This window comes from Nylanderia fulva, unplaced genomic scaffold (assembly GCF_048542155.1).
Source record: "Nylanderia fulva isolate GAGA-0341 unplaced genomic scaffold, ASM4854215v1 Scaffold81, whole genome shotgun sequence".
Taxonomy (NCBI): Eukaryota; Metazoa; Arthropoda; class Insecta; order Hymenoptera; family Formicidae; genus Nylanderia; species Nylanderia fulva.
In genome coordinates, this window is record NW_028190928.1 from 261,105 (window position 1) to 288,231 (window position 27,127).

A 27,127-nucleotide genomic window follows, 5' to 3' on the forward strand; every position below is an offset into this window, starting at 1 on the left:
ATAATTTGTACAAAGGATAAACAGCATAACTTATTTAGAAGACATTGCAGGCAGATCCCTAATCCAGTGACAGATGGTACATCCTTTAGCTATTGCTAGAATCTATCTAAAGTATATTCAGTTATATTGAGGACCAGAGCTTACTGATAGCTATCGTTGCGTCGACGAAGAGTTTTTATGAAAACCAGGGACTCTCTCGGACATTAATTAAAAACAGATCGCGCCTCACCATAATGAACTGCCACATGACTTTTTAATTTCTTGAATATTCCTTTAGCGAGACATTTCGATATAAAATCGAGTAGGGCAATATTTGAAATTTTATCAAATAATCTAAATAAATTGACCAATATATATAATATTGTATTTAATAGACAAAAAGCGTCCATGTATATTAAATGTATATTAAAGCTGTAATTAATTTTATATATTTAATATGTGCGAAAATTGTCTAATTGTTAATTAAAAAATAATTTCTTTATAAGAATTAAATGTCGTTTTTGGAATCTCTCTCTCCTTTCTTATATTCTTCACAGACAATAATATTATATAAATAACATCATTGATATTACGTTTAATTAACTCATGCAACCTACCGACACCTTTTAATAAAATTACGAAAATGATTCTTGAATGTAAATCTCATACACCTATAAAGATTATCTAAGTGCAACATTAATGTCAAGGCCATAAAAAGCTAGACATATACTTAAGTGCTCCAATAAGAGAATAGTTTATAGCTCCGACAGATTCTGATGATCTTCGCGCTGTAAGTAGCTCTCTTCGCTCATACGCGCGAGCAGTCGATGACTTTGTATAACTTAAAACGATTTTAATCGAGCTATCTTTGTTGAAAAAAGATCTCCGCATCATCTTTAATAGCCTACATAGTTACGCGCCATAAATATTACTTCGTGACCGGTATCGTCAAGGTCGATTAACTTTAATTAATTCTTCTTGCTTTAATCGTGTCCCCGTTTCTCTGTTTATTAGAAAGAACTGGTTAAATTATAGTTAAAAAAAAACCGTCAACAAAAATTTACATCATCAAGATAAGCAAAACCTTAATTATTTACTATTTATAATAGCTATAATTGAATTGCTATCGGAACATTTTTTTCTCGCGCGCAAACCAGCAGCAACTGATCCAACTGCCATAAAATATACTCTCAGTGTGCTCTCTCAATTAAGTTATATTCGCTTTATCACGAAAATAACGCATCGATAGCGCGCGAGCGTCTTGCTCTCTGATGAAAATGCGAACGAGCGTACACCAGTCTATTGGAAGATAATTTTACCCGTTAACCGTATTAGACAAGCCTATTTATTCTCATCTATCAGTCTCGCACACACATACAGTGCGTGTGGACGATTATAACGAGAGAGGTCCGAGTAGCGCCGAAGACATCCCGATTAATTATAATTGCCTCTCTCCCATTGATCTTCACCTTACGCGATAATGTTCCCTACCGTACTTTTGATATTCTCTTATAACGGGACCAGACATGATGAATAATTGTTTTACCCCGTGCGTATCTCCAATCCGAGGATTGTGAAAACAATATATTATGCATGCGCCAAGATACTGTTACGAATTTACTCCCGTGGGGAACTTCCGGTGTATGAATTAATAGATCTTACACGCGGTATCGTTAGCGCCGCATTATCACCGCGGCAAAAAACTCGTCGAGAGAGAGAGAGAGTTGTGTCTTTTCCGCGAATATATGGTGCATAATTGTGATGGTGGTGGAACTATATTACGATAACGGGACGATTCAGACTTCGTGTCGTTAAACTCCGCTTTGAATGAGTCTGCCTCGTTCTAGGAAACTGAACAGCGTGTACTAACATCGGGTTTAGGAGGGCAGACACTTTTCGACCCCCCCGGATATACATATGTCAGTGGGGTCCTGGACCCTAACACATATTTTTAGGGTGACCTGTCCACTCGTAATTACCTCAATATAATAGGCTTTGAAAAAAAATGTAAGCATAACTGACGTCTTTTTATATCGAGTGCGCTATATATAGATTACCATTTAATTTACTTATGAATTATTTAAGAAATATTTTTTTAAAAAATTAATTTAATATTACTTTTAGAATTTAAAAGAGTTTTCATAAAAATTAATATCGCATTTATTTAAATATTTGCATATAATTTTATTAATACGCTTAAATAATTATAATTTAATTTACCTGCTTTAGTAATTATAACTCAATATTTAAAAATTAATTAAATATATAATATTAATTCTCAGATGTTTCTAAACGTTTTTATTTTTTTGTGTTTCATAATTATTATTTTATTGTATTTTATCATTTTTATTCAGAAGAGCAAAAGGACGAGAGAAGATATAATAAAACCCCCACTGATTACTTTATTCACGTCAATTTATCTCATTGTTACGACACTGTCGGCGTATTCTTAGGTTGCTCGTACAGTGCAAATTATTTAAACAGATTCGCTTGTGCCTTATCTCCTGGACAGGCGATCCGCGGATATTTCTCGACAATATAAAAACACGCTGGTAGTGGTAGACATCGAGAGCGTATGTTAATTATCGCCGAGTATTACTACATGCCCCGATAACGACCCGTGCAATCTCATGTCGTTAAACCCTCAATGAATCGAGCGCATTCAGGGAAACTAGGCTGCGCATCCGTGCTTGACATCGCGAACTTCCGAATGAGTGTCAAACTTGCTTTTATCGGTTGCGACTTGACCTCCACTCAAATCACTCATTCGCGTTATACGTATGGTATATGAAGGAAGTGACTTGGCGGTATAATCAGTAGCAGTGAATTTTTAATCAGTTACAGGTAACCTATTTCTAACGCAAATAAGAACACGCAACTGTTCCAATAAATTTCAGGTATAAAATTTTTATATTGGTTAACGAATATTCAGGTATCATGTATATATACATATATTTTTTTTCACACGCATTATACATATATTATAAAATAAATTATTTTTTTAAACGATGAAGAAAACCATTGTTGAAGTGTTCTTAATTTTGAAACATTACACACACTGAAAAAAAACTATTAAATTAATAAATATTTATTTTAATATAATATTTTAATATAAATTTATTTTAATATTATAGCCTAATAAATCATTTATTTGAAACAAATAAATATTTTTCACATTAAATCAATATATTATTAATTTCAAATAAATAATTTATTAGGCAGGATTGAAATAAATATTTATTCGAATTCAATAAATTTGTTTTCAGTGCAAAAATAGTTGCTAAAGATTTTAAGTAGATATAAAGCGACGAAGTTGCAATCGATATAATTTTCTTATCATCAAATGCGTCATGTTAATCAGTCATATTAACGAGTAACTCGATAACACCATTAATGCTCTGATACTCTGTATATTATGACATAAATAAAATATTGCCTCGCGAAATCTTGAACGAGTTCGTTCGCGTTAAATAAACGACGATATGTGAGACTTAATATGTTATTCCCGTGTATCTATATGTTGATCGATTCGTTCGAATATCGCGGATGCCGCGACATAGAAGAGAATTGATTTAAATTGCAGCACACACTTTCCGCGATAACTCGTTTGTTGAATTTCTGATGCAACAATTGCGGCATGGAAAGTGAAACACCAACGCGGATTGACGGTGGTTCACTGCACCTTACCGTATGTAGAATGCGACTTCTCGAACGCGTAACTCGATGCCCCTACGGTCATCGTGATTTAATCTCACGTCATTAAACTCTCAGTGAATCCGTTACGTTCGAAGAGCGCGAGTTATCGATGCAGAAAGATTCTCCTTCGTTCGATTCGAGGCGTTAATTGAAGGTGTTTAATGCACCGATCTCCGACATACACGTACTTATTAACTCATTAAAAACTTAAAATTTTTTTAAATTTGGAAAAGTTAAGATCATAATTTTAAAGGCAAGATTTTTACTAAAAAGAAAAATATAGAGAAAGATTAAATTTTAATTTCAAAAATTAATTTTAACTCATTAAAAGCTTGAGAAAATTTTTTTAAATTTGGAAAAGTTAAAAGTATTTAGTCAATAAAGGCTCGTATAAATTCAAAAATTAAAAAGTGAGAAATTTAGGCCAATTGAACGAGCTAAATTATTTGGGTGTTAATCAAATAATTTCTTTACGTCTCTCACACAATTAGTCTGTATATTATTTAATAAGATAAACGTACGTTTCGACTGTACTCACAGTCTTTTTTAATACAAAGAGCATTAAGTATATGAATATTACATTTAAGGACGTTCACCAGCTAATTGATTTTCTATGTATTTGCTTGAAATTTGGATATATAGTATGCTGCTAATAATGTTATCTACAATATACACTTCCTCAATTATAAGAACCGTGCCGATAACAAAGTCGAGATATTCAATGTCAAAGTTACAAATTTTAACACGTACGGTATAGGCGAAACGTGTTTTATTACGTATTTAGGGATATTTTAATTTATTGCAGAAAAAATTGTTTATGTATTTGGTAAAAAACTAATATATGATGCATGATAAATGTTAGGAATAATATATTACAAAATGAGGATACGTATAGCGATACCCTTTATGTGTAATTGTAATCTGAAGTTCTTCATTGACGGTATTTTACAGCGCATTGAAAGACAGTCAAATGTGTGAAAAACTTTTGGTTACGATTACAAGCGATGAACATCCTTAAAATAAAATAAAATAAAATAAAATAAAATAAAATAAAATAAAATAAAATAAAATAAAATAAAATAAAATAAATAAATAAAATAAAATAAAATAAATAAAATAAAATAAAATAAAATAAAATAAATAAAATAAAATAAAATAAAATAAAATATCACAGTTGACAGGATAGAGAAAGCTATATCAAATTATAAAGAAATTTAGTCATATAGAAATGTTGAAACTTTAATATTGGAAAAGTTAATATTATGGTTAAAAGTTAATTTTACAGGTAAGATTTTTAATTAAAAAAAAAAAAAAAAAAAAAAAAAATTTAATATCAAGTATTTAAGACCCCAAAAATTAATCTTTATAATATCACTATTAAAATTGCGTCTTTTCAAAAATTTGAAAAGGCTAATTAAATGTTAATTAAATTTGAAAGTCCAGCTAATTAAAAGCTAATTAAATTCTAAAGTCCAGCATCGATTTCATATTCTTATATAAGCAGCCTAATAAACGTGCCGAGTAAATAGTATAGTTTGAAGGTATAATATATTGCATCAATTACACGCGAATTGATGTCATTAAACTTGCAACTAATCTGTCACGCTCGAAGAAATTTCGACGTTGGAGCATCTTGACGTAATCAAGACGACGCGGAAGCGTCTTTTTTTACGAATCGGCGACGCGTTAGTTGCTTATGTGTTCGGCGTAATTAGAATGAAAACGCGGGATTCGAATGCTCGATGAGGTTCGAAGGGCGGCGGGGAAAAGAAGACACGGACGTATGTCATTAGTAGTCGGACGACTTCGTCGGTGACTGGCATTCCGTCCTTTGGTCATGCGATGGAAATCGTCTTGGAACGGAATACCGCGACGCACCTCTTCGTTTCTTTTTTCCTTTCTTTCTTTCTCGTCCTCTTTTCTTCTTCCACTCCTCTTTTCCAATTTTTACGCACCATACGAATGGAAGCTTACAAATAAGCCGTATTCTTCACGTGGTCGCGTACAATAAAGCGCCAGTAACGATTGTCCTCCGCCCAACTGAGACATAATTATAATATATACTATATCGTGAGCGGCGCGATTGTTGACAATATCGATTCAATGGTCTATTCGAATGTCTATGTACATAATACCCTTGAAATATGTTGAGATCACCTCTGGCTATTGGAGAACAGTCTTGAGTCGAATCTTTGAAAGAAGGATAAACCGATTTAACTCGCTTTTAGAAAGAGATTTTTAAAATCCCTTTAAATAAGCGGTAAACATGGAGATTCTTAAGCAAGAATTTTTAATTTAATAAGTAAATAATGTACCTAATTTTTGCTTAACATTCATCACTGTCTAATAGATTTTCTCGCATATTTTATTATAACAAGTTTTTACAATTTTTTATTTTTTCTTCGTATAGTAAATGATTAAAATTATATAATTTATTCTTTAATATTGCATTATAATATATATATATATATATATATATATATATATATATATAATTTCTATCGCTAGAGAGTTATCGTCAAACAACTCAACATGACATAATTAGCGCTCTATAATTTTATTATATTTATTGAATGGTATATAATGGTTAATATAATATTAATGCAATACTCTATATTATATACAAACTATTTGTTTCATTGCATAATTGTTCTATTAATTGCATCGTATAAACTAATAGCGTTTATGCCAAAGTGCAGACGTAATTGTGAATTATATGTTTAATTATTATACATAATAATGCATTCTCTTCGATCTAATTATTATATGTATTGTAATAACGCATTCTCTCTTTGATTAAACACCTAATTATTTTTCTCTCGCTATTATAAAAAATTTTTGTTCTAATATTCCGTACAATTTTTATTAAAGTCTCACTAATACCTTTAAATACCACGTTATCTTATCTCTCATTATCAAGTATCTCGTACTTCGAATTTTAGACAAAAGTGGAAAAATTTGAAACACACCTAATTAAAACTTTTGAATAAAACGCATAAAAATCAATAAATCAGAGAAGTTCTTGATATGTCATCGAACAAAGGGTCACGCTAACGCGGACAAAAATTGGTACCCAACGCGTTGCGTAGTACCGGATGCGCGCGACCGGATGATCGATTATCGAATCACTCCATTCCGCTATCGGGACGGTACAAGTTTGGTCTGTTGACCGGTAACGGTACCGGTCCTATTCACCAGGCTTGGAACATTGCGTGGGTTGCGTGCTCATTATCGGCTTATGGGCGTCTTCTGCCATGAAAATATAATTTATTAGCTTATTGTTTAAAGTCTTCTAAGGAAAGATATTTTTCGTGTAAAAAAATTTTCTAACACGGTAGTCAAGGCATGTTTCGAGAAATTTTCGCATATGCAAACGTGCGTATGTAACTAGGATCGGATTACCAGTTTTCCGACATGAATAATTGTATATTGCTTGGCCAAAAATATCTCTTGACACGAGGAAATCGCGTAACTATTATTTTTGGGATCTAATGTAACTCATGTGGTCCTATAAATACAAGTTTTAAATAATCGATGAATAATTGATGGATGAGTCTGATTTCAGGGCTATTTCTCGTATACGATATATGCGATAGTGTTCATACACTTTACAACTTATGACTTGTAATGTCAAATATGCTTCAAGTATATAAGAAGAAAACTAGCTCGAGATGCTTGTGCAAGCTATACGAAGTATAGAAACAGAGCGGGAACGCTCGTCGATCACGAGTTGACGATGATTTCGACACAATTTCCGCCTCGTAGAAAGCAAACCAGACCAGACCACAGACGGTATTCTCTATATCTATTGGATGCGGTGACCGAAAAGCGGTACCGAAATAAAACCTGCATCACCCTTTCGCATTAGCCGTTAGCTAATCCCTATTTATAAGATATTATGTTCGCTGAAGCGCACACACGTCTCCGCTGCCTTACACGAGAAAGATAGAAAAGAGGTGGAGAAGATGAAGGAAAAAGAGAGCACATATGCCTGACACGCGTAAAACGAACGCAGGTCGATGCTTTAAACCCAGCACCGCACATCAACGACCGTGTACAACGCGACTAAAAATACTCGAAACCGTCTAGATAAGTCCCGAAGATTCGAAACCGGTCCGATCTGATGGGCGGTTTATTAATGGAACTCGGATCACAGGAAAACAAGATTATCACGAACGTGGACAATGGTCAATCAATTTACAGCATCACCAGAATCGATCCAAATATGAAGCAGAAGCTCCGATTTAGTATGCAATGTCACGTGTCGATCCTGGGAATCAGTAAAAATATTAAGCATTCTCCTTTTGAACATTGGAATTTATTTGTATATTTAATATGAAAAAATGAAAATAACAAAAAAATTAAGAAAAAAATTTAATTATGCCCCCTTCTGAAAAAATCCTGCGGACGCCTATGATATAAAAAAATATGCTCTTCTTTGACAATTCTTGCTTATATATTATTGATATTAATAGTGACGACAGATAAGTGAGACTTTAAATTATTCACTTGCTGATTTGTCTTATTTTATAGATTCTATTATTCATTTTATAGGTCTATATTAAATTGTTATAACTGTCTATATTAAATTGTTATAATTAGTATTCTTCCATTATGCACGCGACATGCGTGATTAATTGATTTTTGCATTACACGCAATACTTGGCTTTATTATATAATAATTTCTCTATTATTTCGTAATAACGATAAATCTCTTTTCAGCATGACTAATAAAATATTCACACGAAATATAAAATTATAGTCATACAACGCATACAAAAAAAACATATTTCTGTTTCTCGTTCGATAAGCCGACGATAGCCTCGATATATATTTTATTGTTAAGTTTATCAACTTAAGCGACTCGTTACGAGCTTCATAAAACATCCTGTGATCGCGGAATGTCAGACAAACACAAATTACACGCTTCTCGATACAATATTTTATTAGGTATATAAGAATGTTTGCTCGAAGACGATTGATCTCGATTGACTTTCGCGTCGTATAATTTCCCACACGGCCTCTAACTGTGAATAAACAGAATGCTAATAATATATAAAGTCCACACATCGAGAGAAAAAAAAAGACCTTTTTAACGCGTTCGATTTATTAAAATTCCAGGAAAGAGATCCAAAAAGAGATTCCTTTAGTCTACGTTTAAAAATAATTCACCAAACGTTCGCACAATTATTATTAGAGCGATATTCACTTGCGACTTGCTTTTGGAAAACAAATCTAGCTATTTGCACATATTTTTGCACACCTAGCTGCCACAAAGATTCATATGCTGATGTCACCAGTCAAGAATGATTCATTACTCCAATTACTACTGTACAAATGATTCTTTTTATTCTTCTTTATTTTTCTTCACGTCTTTCGCTAATTTTTTACATCCTAAAATCGCGTCTGTGTATTAAAAAAAATATAATCTTTGAAAATAAATTGTACATACATTCGTCGAAGAAAATACGTTGGTTCTGTTAGGAAAGAATATAACAAAGTTGTGCATATAAAAAGCGGTTGAAGCTCTAGGTAAATTTACATTCTTTTTTCTCTGCTAGTGAATTACGCAAACCGAGGAAACATTCGTTTCTTCGGTGCGCCGTTTCGTTGATCGCATAAGTGAAACGCCTGAATGCTTTGCGCATAAAGTCACGGCTATGCATTATATATTTCTTTCTTCCTTTCTCTCTTCACGAGAGAGAGATACAGACAAAGTGCCTCCGAAGAAAATATATGTATTTACATGACTGCTGCGAGGCGCGGCCTCTCTCTCTCTCACTCGCAGCTGTGCAAATCGCTGCCGGACGAGTAATGAGCATGTAAATGAGACATATCACGAAAAACAGAAGAAAATAAAAAGGCTCTACCTTTCCGCCGCGGGAGTTTTGAACGATCTCGCTTTCTTTTCTCCGATCTCACGCCGACCAGCGAAAAATTATCCCAACTCGACCTAAAAACGGGAATCGTGTATCCTTCATGCGAATATTCTCTTCGCAATTTTGTTCGTACAATAAACACGAATACACGAAGACTGCCTCGTTCGAGTCTAAAGGCCATATCACGCTGCAACGTTTGACAGCTCGACAACTTTAGAAAATATTTAGTTTCTTTGCTTTTACACAGAAAGAATTTTCTCTTAGAATTTACCCTGAAAATGTAATTGTGGAACAATTGGAAGAATTCTTATATAAGAATTTCTCTGATTAATATTTATAATAATAAAAATATTAATATATTCGATTAATTGTACCATGTACATATCATAATAAAATTTTTTATTATGATAAATATTAAGAATTGATGATAATTGGAAAAATTCTATAAAGGTTTCTCTGATTAATATTTACCATAATAAAAATATTAATAACGATATAAAACTATAAAGTCACCAGATGATAATTAAAAATGGTAATAATTCAATCAACCAACTCTGGCAATTAAGTAATTTTATTGAATTTTCACAACGTTTCGGCCATGGGTTTCGGCCCTTCTCAAGTGCTTAAATGTGTTTAAAACAAAATAAATCACAACTTTTTTAAAAAACAAAAATTCGATCTTAGAATATGACATGATATAATAACATGATAATATGAAAACAAAATAACTATGTTATCGTATATTTCGTTTTCATACTATCATGTTATTATATCATGTCATATTCTAAAATCAAATTTTTGTTTTTTAAAAAAGTTGTGATTTATTTTGTTTTAAGCACATAGCACTTGATAAGGGCCGAAACCCACGGCCGAAACATTGTAAAAATTCAATAAAATTACTTATTTGCCAGAGTTGGTCGATTGAATCATTACCATTTTTAAAAATATTAATATTTACTACAATAAAAAATGGTAGTAATTTAATCAACCAACTCTGGAAAATTAAGTGATATTTATTTAATATTCACGACGTTTCGGCCATGAGTTTCGGCCTTCATCAAATGCTACAATATATAATAATGACAATTATTAGAAAATTAAAAAATGAAAAAGTAACAAAGCAACTGTAATAAAACAATAAATATTTCCACACAATTATATGTAAACCTATCTAAAACATAACTTTTTATAAAAAACTTAATCTTTGATCTTAGAATGTGACAAGATATAATGTGAAACAATTTACTATGTTATTGTGTCGGTTTCAAGCTCTTTATATACTCATTACTTTGATCAAACTAAACGACCTTTATTAGTTTTTCGTAAACAATATTTAGATTATCCGTGTCTTTTTGTAAATTGATTGTATTGTCAAATTTTTTGATAAAAAACATCTCCGCGATTTCTCGTTTTCGTACATATTTCTCATGATGTAAAATTTCAGGAGCGGACCAATCAAAATCATGACCATTATCCAATTTATGATTACTAATGACTGAATAATTACTATTGTGTTGTCCCTTGATGTTATTAAAATGTTCTTTTATACGTGTGCCTAATTGTCGTTTAGTCTGACCGATGTATGATGAGGAACAATTTGCGCAATTAATTTTGTATCCTGTTTTTTTCTTTTAAAGGTAAAGGATCTTTGACACGTTTAATTAGTGTATTCAATTTTTTCGGTATACAATAAACGCTTTGCATGCCTATAGATTGTAATAATCTCGAAACGTCTTCACTTAGTTCTTTGACGTACGGTAATTTTATGATGCGGTCAAATTTTTCACTAACTAAATTATCATTGTCAACATTGCGATCGTCGTTATTTGTCTCAAGCAATTTTAGCCTATTTTTTACAAACTTATTAACCACATTCAACGAAAAACCATTGTTCATCAGTATTGATTTTACTTTAGCGATGTTCACTTGATGAAAACTGTCGTCCGATAATAAAATCGCATGATCGACCAGACTAAAAATGGTATTCTTTTTGTATTTAAATAGATGGTTTGAATAATAATTGATATATCTACCCGAACATGTGGGTTTCATAAACCAATTAATTAATAGGATACCATTTCTTCTGATCACAGTAGTTTTCAAAAAATTAATCGAGTCGTCACTTTCAATTTCATGAGTAAATTTTAATCTAGGATGGTAATCATTAAAAACCGACAAAATTTCATCAACACCCTCGCATGGGATAATTGTGAAAATATCATCCACGTATCTGTAAAACAACGAGGTTTTGAAACTTAATCTTTCTAGGCAATCAGTCTCTAAATCATCCATTACGATGTCCGCTAATATGGGTGAGAGCGGAGACCCCATAAGACTGCCAAAAATCTGTTCATAATACTGTTCATTGAAAACAAAACTAGTAGAGTCTAATATGAACTCAATCACATATAAAAATTAGGAAAGATTGAATTTCGTATTGGTTGAAATGTCCATCCAACGCTTTTTTACGCCGCTGATTACTAACTCTTTCGGAATATTCGTAAATAAGGAGGTAACGTCTAATGACATTAGTACTTCGTCATCAGTAATCACCTTGTTCTTAATATTCTTGACAAAGGACCAACCATCCTTAACAAACGATCTCGGTTTCTTAATCGAATTAGCAAGTATATTATGAATGTAGTTTGAAAGATTATATAACGGGCTACATAATAAAGACACTATAATTCGCAGTGGACAATCGATTTTGTGGATTTTCGGTAACCCGTAACATCGTGGTAAATTCCCGTTAGTTATGTTTAAATAATTATAAGTAGTCATGTCTATCAATTCATTATCGAGCCAAGACTTAATGAGAGAATGCATTTTGTTAGTTAATTTTTTAACAGGATTTTTATTAATTTTTCTGTAAGTCGATTCGTCATTTAATAAAACTTCCATTTTTTCCATATAGTCAATTTTATTAAGGATCACCGTCGTTTGTCCTTTGTCAGCCTTAGTAACAATAATATCGTCGTTATCCTTTAGAAATTTTTTTGACTCAAAGAAACATCTGAGAATATATTTATCTATAAAATTAGTATGCTTTTGTGTGATTAAAAAATTCTTGATAGAATTAGCCACCGAAATCCTAGTTGTTTCACGTAAGTCAGAAGGAATCCCGTCAATACTCACTTCTAGACTTTTAACTATCTCAAGTGCGGTATTGACACGATCCCTCCTAACATCTTGTTGTATTAGTAAACCGAAACTATCACCGAGGCTTAATAAATCAAATACATTATCCGGTATTACTTACAAAATCGATTGTCCACTGCGAATTATAGTGTCTTTATTATGTAGCCCGTTATATAATCTTTCAAACTACATTCATAATATACTTGCTAATTCGATTAAGAAACCGAGATCGTTTGTTAAGGATGGTTGGTCCTTTGTCAAGAATATTAAGAACAAGGTGATTACTGATGACGAAGTACTAATGTCATTAGACGTTACCTCCTTATTTACGAATATTCCGAAAGAGTTAGTAATCAGCGGCGTAAAAAAGCGTTGGATGGACATTTCAACTAATACGAAATTCAATCTTTCCTAATTTTTATATGTGATTGAGTTCATATTAGACTTTACTAGTTTTGTTTTCAATGAACAGTATTATGAACAGATTTTTGGCAGTCTTATGGGGTCTCCGCTCTCACCCATATTAGCGGACATCGTAATGGATGATTTAGAGACTGATTGCCTAGAAAGATTAAGTTTCAAAACCTCGTTGTTTTACAGATACGTGGATGATATTTTCACAATTATCCCATGCGAGGGTGTTGATAAAATTTTGTCGGTTTTTAATGATTACCATCCTAGATTAAAATTTACTCATGAAATTGAAAGTGACGACTCGATTAATTTTTTGAAAACTACTGTGATCAGAAGAAATGGTATCCTATTAACTAATTGGTTTATGAAACCCACATGTTCGGGTAGATATATCAATTATTATTCAAACCATCTATTTAAATACAAAAAGAATACCATTTTTAGTCTGGTCGATCATGCGATTTTATTATCGGACGACAGTTTTCATCAAGTGAACATCGCTAAAGTAAAATCAATACTGATGAACAATGGTTTTTCGTTGAATGTGGTTAATAAGTTTGTAAAAAATAGGCTAAAATTGCTTGAGACACGAAATAACGACGATCGCAATGTTGACAATGATAATTTAATACTTATTTAGTCAGCTCTTTTAATTTTTAAAGCCACAATCTCCACTTGATTCCTCTCGACCAATAGAGCCAAACGCGATGTTATTGCGACAATTATGAAGGAAAGAACATTTTGAAAAGGAATTTGAATCCTATGGTTGGGATCTCAAAAATTCCCCCTGTTCCTTCTCTTAACATCCCCTGTAAAGAAATAGGCGAGAAAAATATTGGTCCGAAAGTCGGCTGAATCGGATTCAAATTCCTTTTCAAAATGTTCTTTCCTTCATAATTGTCGCAATAACATCGCGTTTGGCTCTATTGGTCGAGAGGAATCAAGTAATGATAATTTAGTTAGTAAAAAATTTGACCGCATCATAAAATTACCGTACGTCAAAGAACTAAGTGAAGACGTTTCGAGATTATTACAATCTATAGGCATGCAAAGCGTTTATTGTATACCGAAAAAATTGAATACACTAATTAAACGTGTCAAAGATCCTTTACCTTTAAAAGAAAAAAACAGGAGTATACAAAATTAATTGCGCAAATTGTTCCTCATCATACATCGGTCAGACTAAACGACAATTAGGCACACGTATAAAAGAACATTTTAATAACATCAAGGGACAACACAATAGTAATTATTCAGTCATTAGTAATCATAAATTGGATAATGGTCATGATTTTGATTGGTCCGCTCCTGAAATTTTACATCATGAGAAATATGTACGAAAACTAGAAATCGCGGAGATGTTTTTTATCAAAAAATTTGACAATACAATCAATTTACAAAAAGACACGGATAATCTAAATATTGTTTACGAAAAACTAATAAAGGTCGTTTAGTTTGATCAAAGTAATGAGTATATAAAGAGCTTGAAACCGACACAATAACATAGTAAATTGTTTCACATTATATCTTGTCACATTCTAAGATCAAAGATTAAGTTTTTTATAAAAAGTTATGTTTTAGATAGGTTTACATATAATTGTGTGGAAATATTTATTGTTTTATTACAGTTGCTTTGTTACTTTTTAATTTTTTAATTTTCTAATAATTGTCATTATTATATATTGTAGCACTTGATAAAGGCCGAAACTCATGGCCGAAACGTCGTGAATATTAAATAAATATCACTTAATTTTCCAGAGTTGGTTGATTAAATTACTACCATTTTTTAATTTTTATCTGGTGACTTCAAAGTTTTTACATCATTTACTACAATAAGATATAAAATATTTTCGATTAATTTTACTATGTATATAGTAAAATTCTACATTGTGGTAAATATTAATCAGAAAACATTCTTCCAATACTATGATTTTCAGGGTAAATTCTAAGAAAAGAAATTATCCCTGTGTGTAAAAACTAAATGACGAAAAATAATGGTGTGTCTTGTCATATTTAAAGTTCGATATTACTTCTTAACAAGGAGAATTTGAATTTATAATTTTGAATAATATCTATCGGGCGTAAACGCCTCAAGTTTTACGAAAGAGATTTAGCGACAATTCTCACTGTTCTCACTATTCAACAGTTGGAACAATTTTCCAAGACACACCCAAGATCAATTTACAAGAAAACTACATCCGGCTACAAAGATCAAAACGCGAACCAGCAAGTGCGATGTGACGAAATGCGATATTGCTATAAATATTTCTTAGAATAACGATTACATAACAAGGAGGAAGAATCATAATAACGCTATCGGTTGCATTCGCGAGAAGTCAAAGGCGCCATGGTATAACAAAAAATTCCGTTTCTGATTTATACATATTTCGACAGACATAGGAATGAAGGTCGTAATAATAAGAAGCTTCTCGTCTCGGTAACTTGCTGACGAGATTACGGTATTAATCGGGGATTAATTACATGCTAATTTTGCCAGTAAACATCGGCATACTTGAAAGCATGCCCAGCTCGCACGATAAGATTCTTAAGCAAATACGTATACATAACGGCTTTATCGCGTTTCCAACTCCAACGTGCGGGAAAAATGCCAAATACCTCGCATTCAAATCATCCACGGGAATTGCCACAACGATATAATAAAATGTTTGTTATGTAAGGGCGAAAGGCGCAATCTTGCTTGAGCAGAGCTGTAATCCGAAGACCGATAATCATACATTCCCTGGATTTTCTTACGCGTTGCCAGAGCAAATGCGTGCACAAAACGTTATTATTATTGCGTTATTAAATGCATTATAACCACGTTGTTACGATAATTAATGCGCTATTTCGCGTTAAATGAGACATTAAATTGACGTTTCGAAAGCGAACCTATTCGTACAACTGTCCGTTTTTCTTGGTCCGCGTAAGAGTAGCTATTTCCTTTAATCTTTCCTGTAATCTTGCAACGGTGACATGACGCCGGAGGCAATAAGATAAAAATTGAAATTAGAAATTAGGCTTAATCAACAAGATTGTAACATTTCTTCGCGAAATAAAACAGCAGCTTCAATAACAAAACTACCGTCTATAAAAATAGATAAAGATAGATGAGAGTAAAATTATTAAAAAAAAACGAGATTTTATTCGATATTCCTTTTCGTATAAATATGCTAAAGAAATAAGAAAATATTTATGACGGTTACACGGACACAAGATAGGATCCAAAGACTCGAAGAGTTAGAGAAACCAGCTGTCCTTTCTACTGACAAACTTATATATGGACAGTCCGGCTGACTTCAGTATCGCGTTTCCTCACAGAAATGTAGGTATATAGCGATTAATATTGTCATCTTACCAAGGATATTCCGGAAAAGTGCCTTCCGCTTAAGGTTTACACAGACAAAAGCGCTTTTTCTCATGCGGGCTGATTTCCCGTAGAATGTTTTCCCTCTCTCCCTCGGCTATATCAAGCTCAATTATTTAATTAGGTTTAAACTAACATGCATGTGTGACGTAACCTTTTGATAAATATATTTATACATCACGTCGACACGTATATCCTCAAGAGAAAGTATCAGAAAATTATACGTACGATTATAAGATATCATAGGACTTACATGAATTACATTGCATTAAATAATTATCCTCAGCGATTAGATAAAAATTTCACACAATCGCTTAAAATAGATGTAGGTTTTTTCTAAACTACTATTTTTTTTGAGACTGCCATTTAAGCAAGAGAATATATTATTACAAGTTTTTCATTAAGAAATTGAATTTTAATTAAATCGAGTTTAAGACTCGGTTTTTGTGACAATCATCCCATTATATTAAAAAATGTTATCATCGGCATTTAAAAGGAATACACCATAAATAAAATGTAATAAAAAGAAATGTGTTTTTCAACAAAAGTGCAGAGTGAAATAACAGATTGATGACAATATAGAGGCAAAAGTAGAATTATATTAATCAACAAATTCCTGTGTCATACAACAAATATCTGGGAATTTAAACCGGGATGTTATTTTGCTATTGTCAAAACTCTCATTTATATTTTCTCTAGGTTTTTTTTCGAACTACTCCCTTTTTGATACTGCTATTTAAGCAAGGGAATAAATCCTAAATTATTAAAAGTTTTTCATTGACAAATTGAGTTTTAATTAAACCAAATCCAAGATTCGGCTTTTATGATCAGAAATGTACAAAATGGATATCCAAATCCATTTAAAATAGAAAATAGTTGGAAACTGTCCATTTGAAATATTTATAAATTCATATTTTTTTATTATTTACTTCTTACAATTATTATTTATATTTAAATTCTCATTTCTTTATTAAATTTTTATAAACTTTTTATAAACCTTTATAAGCTTTATTTTTATAAGTAGTTTAAACTTTTATAAACTTTATATAAACTTTATATTTTTTAATATGAACAAAAAAATTATAAATGTATTTATATGTATATAGAATTATAAAAACTGTTAATTATTATTCACAAATATTTACTTAATGATTTCTTTAATAACATTTTGATTGTTATACATACATATTAATTTTAATTAAATCGAATCTAAGATTCGGCTTTTGTGACCAGGATGTGCAAAATGGATATCTCGATTAATTTATAGTTTGCAAGGCAAATGCATTTTAAATAAAAAATGGGTAATAAAGACCATTTAAATGTAAATGTAAAATAGTTTTTGAAAACATATTTTAAATTCCAAATACAAAATAGGCATTTTGCACTTTATATTTTCATTTTAAGTGCATTTATTTCAAATAATGCACATCCCTGTTTGTGACAATCATCCCATTATATCAAGAAATTGTATCATCGACGTTTAAAAAGAATGTCATTTAATAAATAAAATGTAATAAAAAGATATGTTTTTCAATACAGGTGTAAAGTGAAATAATAATAGATAGATTGATGACAATGTAGGTATAGGCAAAGTAGAATCAACAAATTCCTGTGTCATACAACAAACGACTGGGAATTTAAACTGGGATGTCGTTTCGCTGTTGCCAAATATCATTTACATTTACCCTTAAATTTCTCTAGGTTTTTTCGAACTACTCCCTTTTCGATACTATCATTTAAGCAAGAGAATAAAGTTTTTCATTGACAAATTGAATTTTAATTAAATCGAATCTAAGATTTGATTTTTCTCTACGAATCTCGACAGCATAGCGGAAGAAAAATAACAAATGATTCAAGGAGAAACATGGACGAGAATCCTTGCAATGCCTATTTGATTACGCAACCATATGACACACAACGCGCGTGTTCACATATCGTGCATACATGTTATCTTGTGCAACTGACTTTTCCTCTTTTCACCCCGCGTTCGGTACATTTAAAAAATGTGCTGTCTTATTGCGAAAGAGAGAACCCGTTAGTGCTCGCAATCTTTGACATGCATATGAGTCAATAATATATATGTATTGATAACGAATTTTTCAAAATTTTTTATCATTTACAAAAAGTTTTTCATTACATCCTTCAACGTCTTTCAATTCTCATTTTACTCTGTTTTAAATCGTTAAAAAATTTTAAATAAAATTAGAACATTTCTGAATTGCCCTCTCTCCAACTATCTTATTCAATCATAGGAGATTTAAAAAAAAGCAGATTTTCTTTCTCGTCAATTTACTAAAAGTTGTATTACTTAATAATCTGAAAAATTCAATTTTTTTCTGGGTTATCTATATCTATAAAATATGATTGATGATATAAATTGTTGTCACATTGCTTGACCTTTAAGACGCCTAACGTTGTTTCGCAAATTAGCCTAATGTGGGTCGCGCGTAATTATAAACCGAGCCGAACTGCTAAATTTTACGGAGCGACTGTAATTCGGGGCGATAATGTCTGTCATCAGAACTACATCCAAATTATTGCACTCCCGCGACTATCGCTATGCAATTCGACTCATACATCACTGCTATCGAATCACCAATTCAAATTCCGACCGAGTCCTTGGAGACTCGATCGCGCGTTCGCTCCACGACACTATGTCGCCCAACTATCACCCAAGTCACCGCGCTCTCTTCTCGGTTATTATCAGTGTTTCATATCATACTCGTGTATTGAAGATCCTACTTCACTTAGCTCCATACAAAGTTCTTAAAGAATATTTTTCTGAAAGATCATCTTTCTAAATTTCCTTCAAGTAAAATCCGACTCTGAAAGATCTTTTTCCTTCTTTACAAAGGATGAAATAATATTATAAATTTTAGCAGAAATTGCTCCAAAATGATATAACTATCTAATTAAAATAATTACGAAGAGCATAACCGCGACATTGTAAAGATTTTTAAATAAAATTGATAGCATTCTCTGACAAATAATTGAAGATATCTAAAATGATCAAAAATTTCGGATTGATTTATAATAAATTAAATATATCCTGTCGTTAGATTTAAAAAGAAATTAATAATTATAAATATATTATTTTTTGTTTTCTTTGCCCTACATAGAAAAAATAGCTACTACTGCTAAATTTTAGCTGTCCTTATATTAGACATGAAATTTAGTTATCATGCCTAAATTTAAGCTATAATAGCTGATATTTTTTGGACTATAAAATTCTTCATTAAACTATAGCTAAAAATATTAGTTACCATAGCTAACGCATGATAATTAAATTTCAGGTTGTAATATAAGGACAGCTAAAATTTAGCTATGGTAGCTAATTTTTTTATATTTGAGAACTTATTTTTCGCAAAAAGAATTCCAAAGCTTAGTCAAGGATACCTTTGCCAACAATAAGCCAAAATAATATTTCACGGTTGATTAATTTTTCTTACTTTATGATACCCGATTTAAGCAAGAGATAGACGTGTACATATTCCGGTTCTCTCCTAATTCCGCTGTTCGTCTAGAACTTTGGACGGCGCATCATGATCGCATGCAGTCACGCACGAAACGACGAGTCGGCGTTGGTCCGCCGTTCATCCAGGATAAGAAGAAAGGAAAGGAGCCGCTCCTATTATTAAAGAAGGAGAAAATGGAACGACTCTGTGGATATGTGCTTTCGAGAAGAGGGATTTTTTCTGAGAGCGGACAGTTATATACCAAAAAGTTGTGAATCGTTCTCGGACCGGCCAGCCGCGTCCCAACCATCTGCCCCCTTGGGCCCTTCTTTCTCCTACCTGAAATTCGTGTTCACCTGGCCTTCCCTCTCCCCCTCCCCCGCGTATACTCTCTCCCCCACCTGGCAATCAGTCTCGTTCATCTTATTTTCAAGCCATTCAGCCATTGCCACCGGTTCTCTGTGGGCCAAACGCTCGCGATGTTTCACGTGCAGAATCCTCAATGGAATTCGCCGGTTCTTTTTGCGAGAGACTCTTTCTTCCTTTCGACAATTCAGAGTATCCGTCCCCGACATATCCTTCCTCAAACGCGATATGGTCGGATATTTTCTCGATTTTTAAGAGCAAGTTATATAATCGCCGCGACAGACGCCGGAAACGAGGAACGAACATAGAACGGAAAACCGCTCGATGATCGTGTGAAAGTGGATATCGCACGCTTTTAACCTATTAATATTTTAACTTATATATTAGTATATTTTTCATATTAAGTCTTAACAAAAAAAAAATTAGCCACATAGCTAAATTTTAGCTGTTCCTATATGACACCTGAAATTTAATTATCATACTTAAAAGCTATATGTAATATAGAGACAGCTAAAATTTAGCTATATTAGTTAATTTTTGTTTTCCGTGTTTTTAACAAATTTGATTCGGTGTCGTCCCAACGATTAATAAATTTATTAATTCAGGAAATAATAATCGCGGAATTAATTTTCTATTATTCGCTATTTTAAAACCAACGATGTAAAAACATAGAAGATTTCTCCTCAGAATTTATTTAATGAAGAAATAAGCTAAATGTTAAACTGTTGGTATGTAATTTTATAATTTTCTTTATAACTTTTAATCGAGCCTTAGTCAATCAATTCAACATCTCGAAGATTAGCACAATAAGCGTCGTTCTCGATGCACTCAATGATGCGATTTGGTGCATCGACGAATCGACTCGCCCCGGCGTAAACATCTTCCGGTGCGTAGGTACACCAGGAAACGTAATTAAGCTTTTTTTAAAATACGTAATTGCTTCTTCCGCAACAGCGACTTGCATGCCGATTAAAAGTTACACAATGGCCACTAGCGCTCGCAATCATTTCTACAGAAATATGTCAAGACATGTGTCTCCTTTTTTCTATTGTCACATTTTTATTTCAAATTCTGCATGAATATGAATCTAATCATTTTTCGGTGATTTTTTATTTTTTATTGACTCTAATATTTTTGTACTCGGAGAGAAGCAAGAATAAGTAATTAAAGGTCAAATCAACATAGTTATCTTAATCACAAGAGAGCGACATTTATAGATTATAAAAACAAAAGTCTTAGAATACTTATATAACATAATTTATATATGTAAAGTGAAGAAACATTTTATTTGTAAATTACATAAAAAATCAAAAACATCTTCGAATATATATATGCACAGAAAAAACAGTATCCTTAAAAGAATGTAAATATGCTTTGATTCAAGTATATTTTATCCTTATAATAGCGCCAAATATAATTAATTTTGAATAAAGGATAATTTATTCTTAAAACAAAGTGCAAAATATTCTTGGTTAAAGCTGAAATTTACTTATAAGTATTGCAAGGACAAGTGAGCATCGAATATAAGCGGTACTTTCAAATATAGATAATATGAAGAATATAATAAAAATTATTATTCTTAGTTCAAATGTGACTAAGTTTGTTTTTACAATATGTGATTTTTAAAACAAGAATATATCTTAAGGATAAAATATACTTAACACAAACTTATTTATTATTAAGGCAAATGAAAATTTGTGATTACAAAGAGCATTCTATACTTAAATTAATCAAATAACGTTCAAGAATAAAAATATATTTGAATCAAGGATTCTTTTTTTTCTCTGTGGATTCAACAATTTTAAGAAAAGACTTTCCTGGAAGAGCAGATATTAGAATTTACATTATTTTACTTCTCTTAAGTATGAAATCTTATCCTGTCGCGCCAAGTTGTCGCGCATCGATGAATTCATTTGATCAAGCGATCGAGCTTCTTATTTGAATAACTCGCGGTGCAATGAGAGAGAGAAAGAGAAAGACAGATCGACAATGCACACTGATGGCGCAATCTCGATTTTTGCCGGCTTGTAATGAGATGGTGATCGATAGCATTCTCATCTTACTGGCGGAATGATTATTTGTTACCGCGATCTATTCCACGTCATCATCATCTGTAATGCATCCGTAAACGCAGCGTTCCTTGACACGGCGTAATAATAAATCGAGGATTTTGCAATAGGTTCTCTTAGCTCACCACTTTCACCCGAAAAGGCACGAGCAGTCATAAATGTGAATATAACTATCTTAGATTACTATTTCGATTTCTATCGTATGTATTCTTTTTTCGTGAATTATTGATCTGAATTAATATCCCAAATTATAATAATAAAAATGAAATGCAATTTGTTTTTCTCGACATTTTACTCGAATTTATACATTTGTAGTGTAAGAGATAATAAGAATTTCTCAAATATAATAAGATATAATAAATTTTTCTATTAACTTTTGTGTACAAAAATAATATCATTGTGAATGACAAAAATAAAATATAATTTTCTTCACACAACAAATATTGAAGATAAAATGGAGTATAGATAACAAAATCTTATCTAAAGTAGTTGCTTCACAAATGTCAAAGTCTCTAGTTAGTTCAAATGATATCAAAAACAACATTAATCTTCTTAAAGTTCTTTTATAAAATATAATCTATTGATAATATTTTTAAAAAATCCTAAAAGTTCCCAACACTTTTCTGTAAAATTACAATGACAATCATCGAATACATTGCCAATCAAAAATGACGAGAGGAAGAAAATAAATAAAAAAAATTACCTTGCATAGCGAGAAGAATCACCAACAGACCGAGTATTCGCGGTGGCAGCATCTTTCCACGTCGACACCTGCGCGTCTGTCTTCAGAATTTTTTTAAACCACTTGACAAACTAATGGCACACAACGCGCACTATTTTTTTCTTCGTGTCCGTTCCGAATCTCGCAAAAATAAACTTTTTCGCCGCGGTCGTACGATCCTTTGTTATCGTGTTAATTTTATATTTAAAAAAAATATGTGCTTGATTCGAATCGCAGAAATCGAACGTACCGTCTATCGTCGTCGTCGAATCCAGCTAGATACCAAATACAAACTGAGCGAGGAAACGCGCGCGGTATACGAAGACCGACAGAATCGCGCCCCCGGCTTTTTACGGGGACTTGCGCGAGTTGGCTGCGCAGTCGATTGATCTTCCGACTGTGTGTGCGTGTATACGTGCAAGCCGCGTGTTATGTTTGCATATGTCGCATCATGCTTCGCGTTAAAGTCTACCTTCTATCATGGTTTGTTTAACATACCGCAAATTCTGTTATCACTGTTTATGCTAAATTAAAATTTAATGTACATACGTTCATAAAATAACAAAAATTTTAATATACATACATATATATATAAATATATATATATATATATATATAATAAGTTGTTTTTAGGAATTTTTAAAGCGATATTTGAAAGGAAATATTTAAAAAAAACATTGGCGGAATGACATCTGTTTAAATGGAACGATTAAACAGCGTTTGATGAAACACTTGATTGGACACAGATAAATTATTATTTTTGTTGAATATCGCATAAATAAGGATTGGGGAAACTTGATTTACAAATTTAAATATTTATAATATTTAAATATTTAATAATATTTATTTCATCACGTTGCGTCGAAAATTGTGCAATTATAGACTTTATTTCGCACCGAAACCAATAATCAAGGAACTTGTTCAATTGCGATGAAATTATCTGGATATACACTCCATTTAAGCTTCTATTTGATTACCATTAATATTGCACTAATATTTTATCTTTGCATAGACACGTGACACGCATATTTTTAGATTGTATCAGAATGAATCATGATAAAAGCTGTGTAAATCTTTGATCTTGATCTGAAAATGCTATTAAGCTTATATCAATATATGTCACATATTTTATTCAATTTATTTTCACGTATTTTATCGTAATTTAAATTGGGATTTTTTAATTATAAGTATTTTAAAATTATATAACATTTTAAAATTATATATGAGCACTCAAACAAAATACACATCTTCCCAATTTTTTCGAGTCAGACATAGACAGCATAAAAGTGTGTATCAAAACATGTGATAATTGCAATTCGATAATAAAAATTTATTCAAATTTACTCACGTGTCTGTAATGCAAAAACTTTTTTTTTATTATAAATTATATTACTTTTTGTCTCTTCTATTTGACATCAATATAACGTATGTCTTGATACGATAAATCCATTGTGTAGTCGCACTAACGTCGCCGTAAAAACATGAAAATGTTAGTAGTAGGTGTAAATTTTCTCGCGAAGACTCTGATGCATATAGAATAAACGCATTGGCATACCAACATTTGTTTGCGTATATATAGACACGATTTGCACGTGATGAGCACCGCCTCGCAGAGTCTTCCTTCGTCTCATCCATTCATTCTTATTGTGCAAGATACGATGACGGCATAAAACGTTTAATTCCGAGCTTTCTGTGCAAACACCGACGCCACTTTTGCATTGCACGAAGGACGACGTGTCCTTTTAACTTGAAGGCTACGTTCGACATTCCTCTCATTCGTCGCGATCTTAAAAGAAAAAAAATGGTTAGTCATTGACACGAGATTTTGCAAAACACTGAAAGAATGTTAGTTTAACGATCCGTTAACAAGCAACTTTCTTTTATGCATAATTTCGTAACTATATCCATATATAAAATGGGCATATTCCTTTAGCAAGTAGAATCATATTTTGCATAATGCATGCATATGCACTAATGCATTCCTTTGAAATTAATCTTTTCTTTTCAGAAATTAATTTTTAAACTAATTATTTTTTGCTTAAAAAAATTTTATTTTTTTACAATTTTTTAAGATTCTTGCCACATATATTTATTCTAAAAATTAAAATTTGTTTTCATATACATAATCATTTTTTATAAACGTTTATGTAATTTATTTATATTCGCAATATTAATATTAATAACTAGCAATAACAGAAGAAATCATAAAAATCATAAAACAGACTATTATATTAACTATTTGATATTCAATAAAAATGAGCCACTATATCAAATATACATGAGATATTATGAGTCAGATATTACAAGTTTCTCTTTTTGGTACATGTTATATCGATGTATATCATTATGGTATTGTCACAGTAATATACAGGGCTTATCAACAGCATGACTAATACTGCAAAAAATAATGATGTCATACATGTGACAAGGTATACATTTTATTTGAACGATAGTGTTTGACTTAACTTACAATTTACTTATTCGTGAAAAATTACTGATCGCTCATTTTTTTACGAGAAATGCCAAATTCGGTTAAGATTTAATTTTTTTTTTGTAGAAGCTTTACGCTTAGGGACATTTAGTTTTCAGGAATAAAAAAAAAGTAATACATTCTTTTATCCATAAATAATTACTTTCACCAAAATATAGATATATATTGTCATATTCTACGCGAAAACAAAGAACGTTAGATAAATTAAGTCGGTATTGACCGCAAATGTATGAATAAAGTCGAGTATGATTCATTCGGCCGCAAATAAGCAATTGTAATTAGCATCATTCTTTCACGAAAATATATATGTAATATATCATGCAAGAGTAAAATTAACATCTTAATCAATGATTTATAATCCACTTCCTGAATAATTCTCACAATGTATTGCACAATGTATTTAAATATAAAAAATCTATTTCATTTTTAATAATATTTGTGTGTGACGTTTATATGTTGTAATTTCCGAATAAATAAAGTTCATAATTATAAAAGTTTATAATTATAAAATTATAAAAACCGTGATATATATATATATATATATGGGGTATTATTTATGAAGTGATCCACCCAAATTTTCAAAGTTTTCCAATCACGCTGAAATTTGCAGAAAGTGTCCTATCAAAAGTGAAATTATTCCTCAAGTTGTTTGGCTTTTTTACCTACTTTAATCTTGTAGAATTAGTTTTTTCTTTCAATAACAATTTATATAAGATTTTTAAAAAACAAAGTAAAAATCAATTTTTTCTCAAATTTAGACATCTTCGATTTTCTACAAAAAAACTTTAAAAAAAGTGGAAAACTTCCCCTTTAAAACGCTTCCAAGGCCAAGATGGGCAGGCTTTTAGTTTTCAAGATATTTTAGAACCAAACGTGTCATCTATGATGCAGTTCGGACGCTGTTACAAATACAGAAAGATATCTGGCCAGTTCTATTGCTTGTGGCCAAGCGTGGTGACTTGTCATATATTATATATGTATGTTTGGCCCACACCATACAGGCTCTGTGTTAACATATATTATATATATATATATATATATATATACTAGCTTTTCGGACCGAGCTTCGCGCGGTCCTCAAAGCCTTTCTATTCGGACCGCGCTTCGCGCGGTCCTCATATAGCCTATATTAAATCCGTTTTAACACAAAAAATTAATTCTTTTTTTGTATTACCGCGAACTACTTCCACATTTGTTGTCCGACTTTCACGAAATTTATATGAAAATAAATGTTTAAATTTTTTTTGGGTGGTTGCGTGGGTGGATAAATAAAGTGATAAAAATTTGTTAAAATCATATAGTAGCCATCCCGGACAAAATTTGAGTACAAATTTCGAAAAAGTCTGTGAATAAATGTTTGAATGCGTGGGTGGATGCATGGGGGGGATAAAACTTAAAAGAACCACACAGCAGCTTTCTCAGAAAAATTTGCAACATTTTTGTACCAATTTCGTGAAAATTGGTCCATAAATGTGCATGCGTGTGGGTGAATGCGTGGGTGGAGGTGTAACACTTGAAAAAACCACATCGTCGCCATCTCCAAAAAATTTGCAAC

General features: G+C 31.7%; 1 protein-coding gene across 2 annotated transcripts in view; it reads right to left on the minus strand.

Moving 5' to 3' along the window:
* LOC114933295 (neurotrimin) overlaps positions 1–23,392 on the minus strand; it is an 84,340-nt gene extending 60,948 nt beyond the window's left edge. For both annotated transcript variants that reach the window (XM_085489373.1, XM_085489372.1), the window contains exon 1: positions 23,064–23,392. In XM_085489373.1, the coding sequence (XP_085345499.1) occupies positions 23,064–23,115 (52 nt within the window). In that variant the 5' untranslated portion in view covers positions 23,116–23,392. The remainder of the gene's footprint in view (positions 1–23,063) is intronic.
* Positions 23,393–27,127: the final 3,735 nt, after the last annotated feature.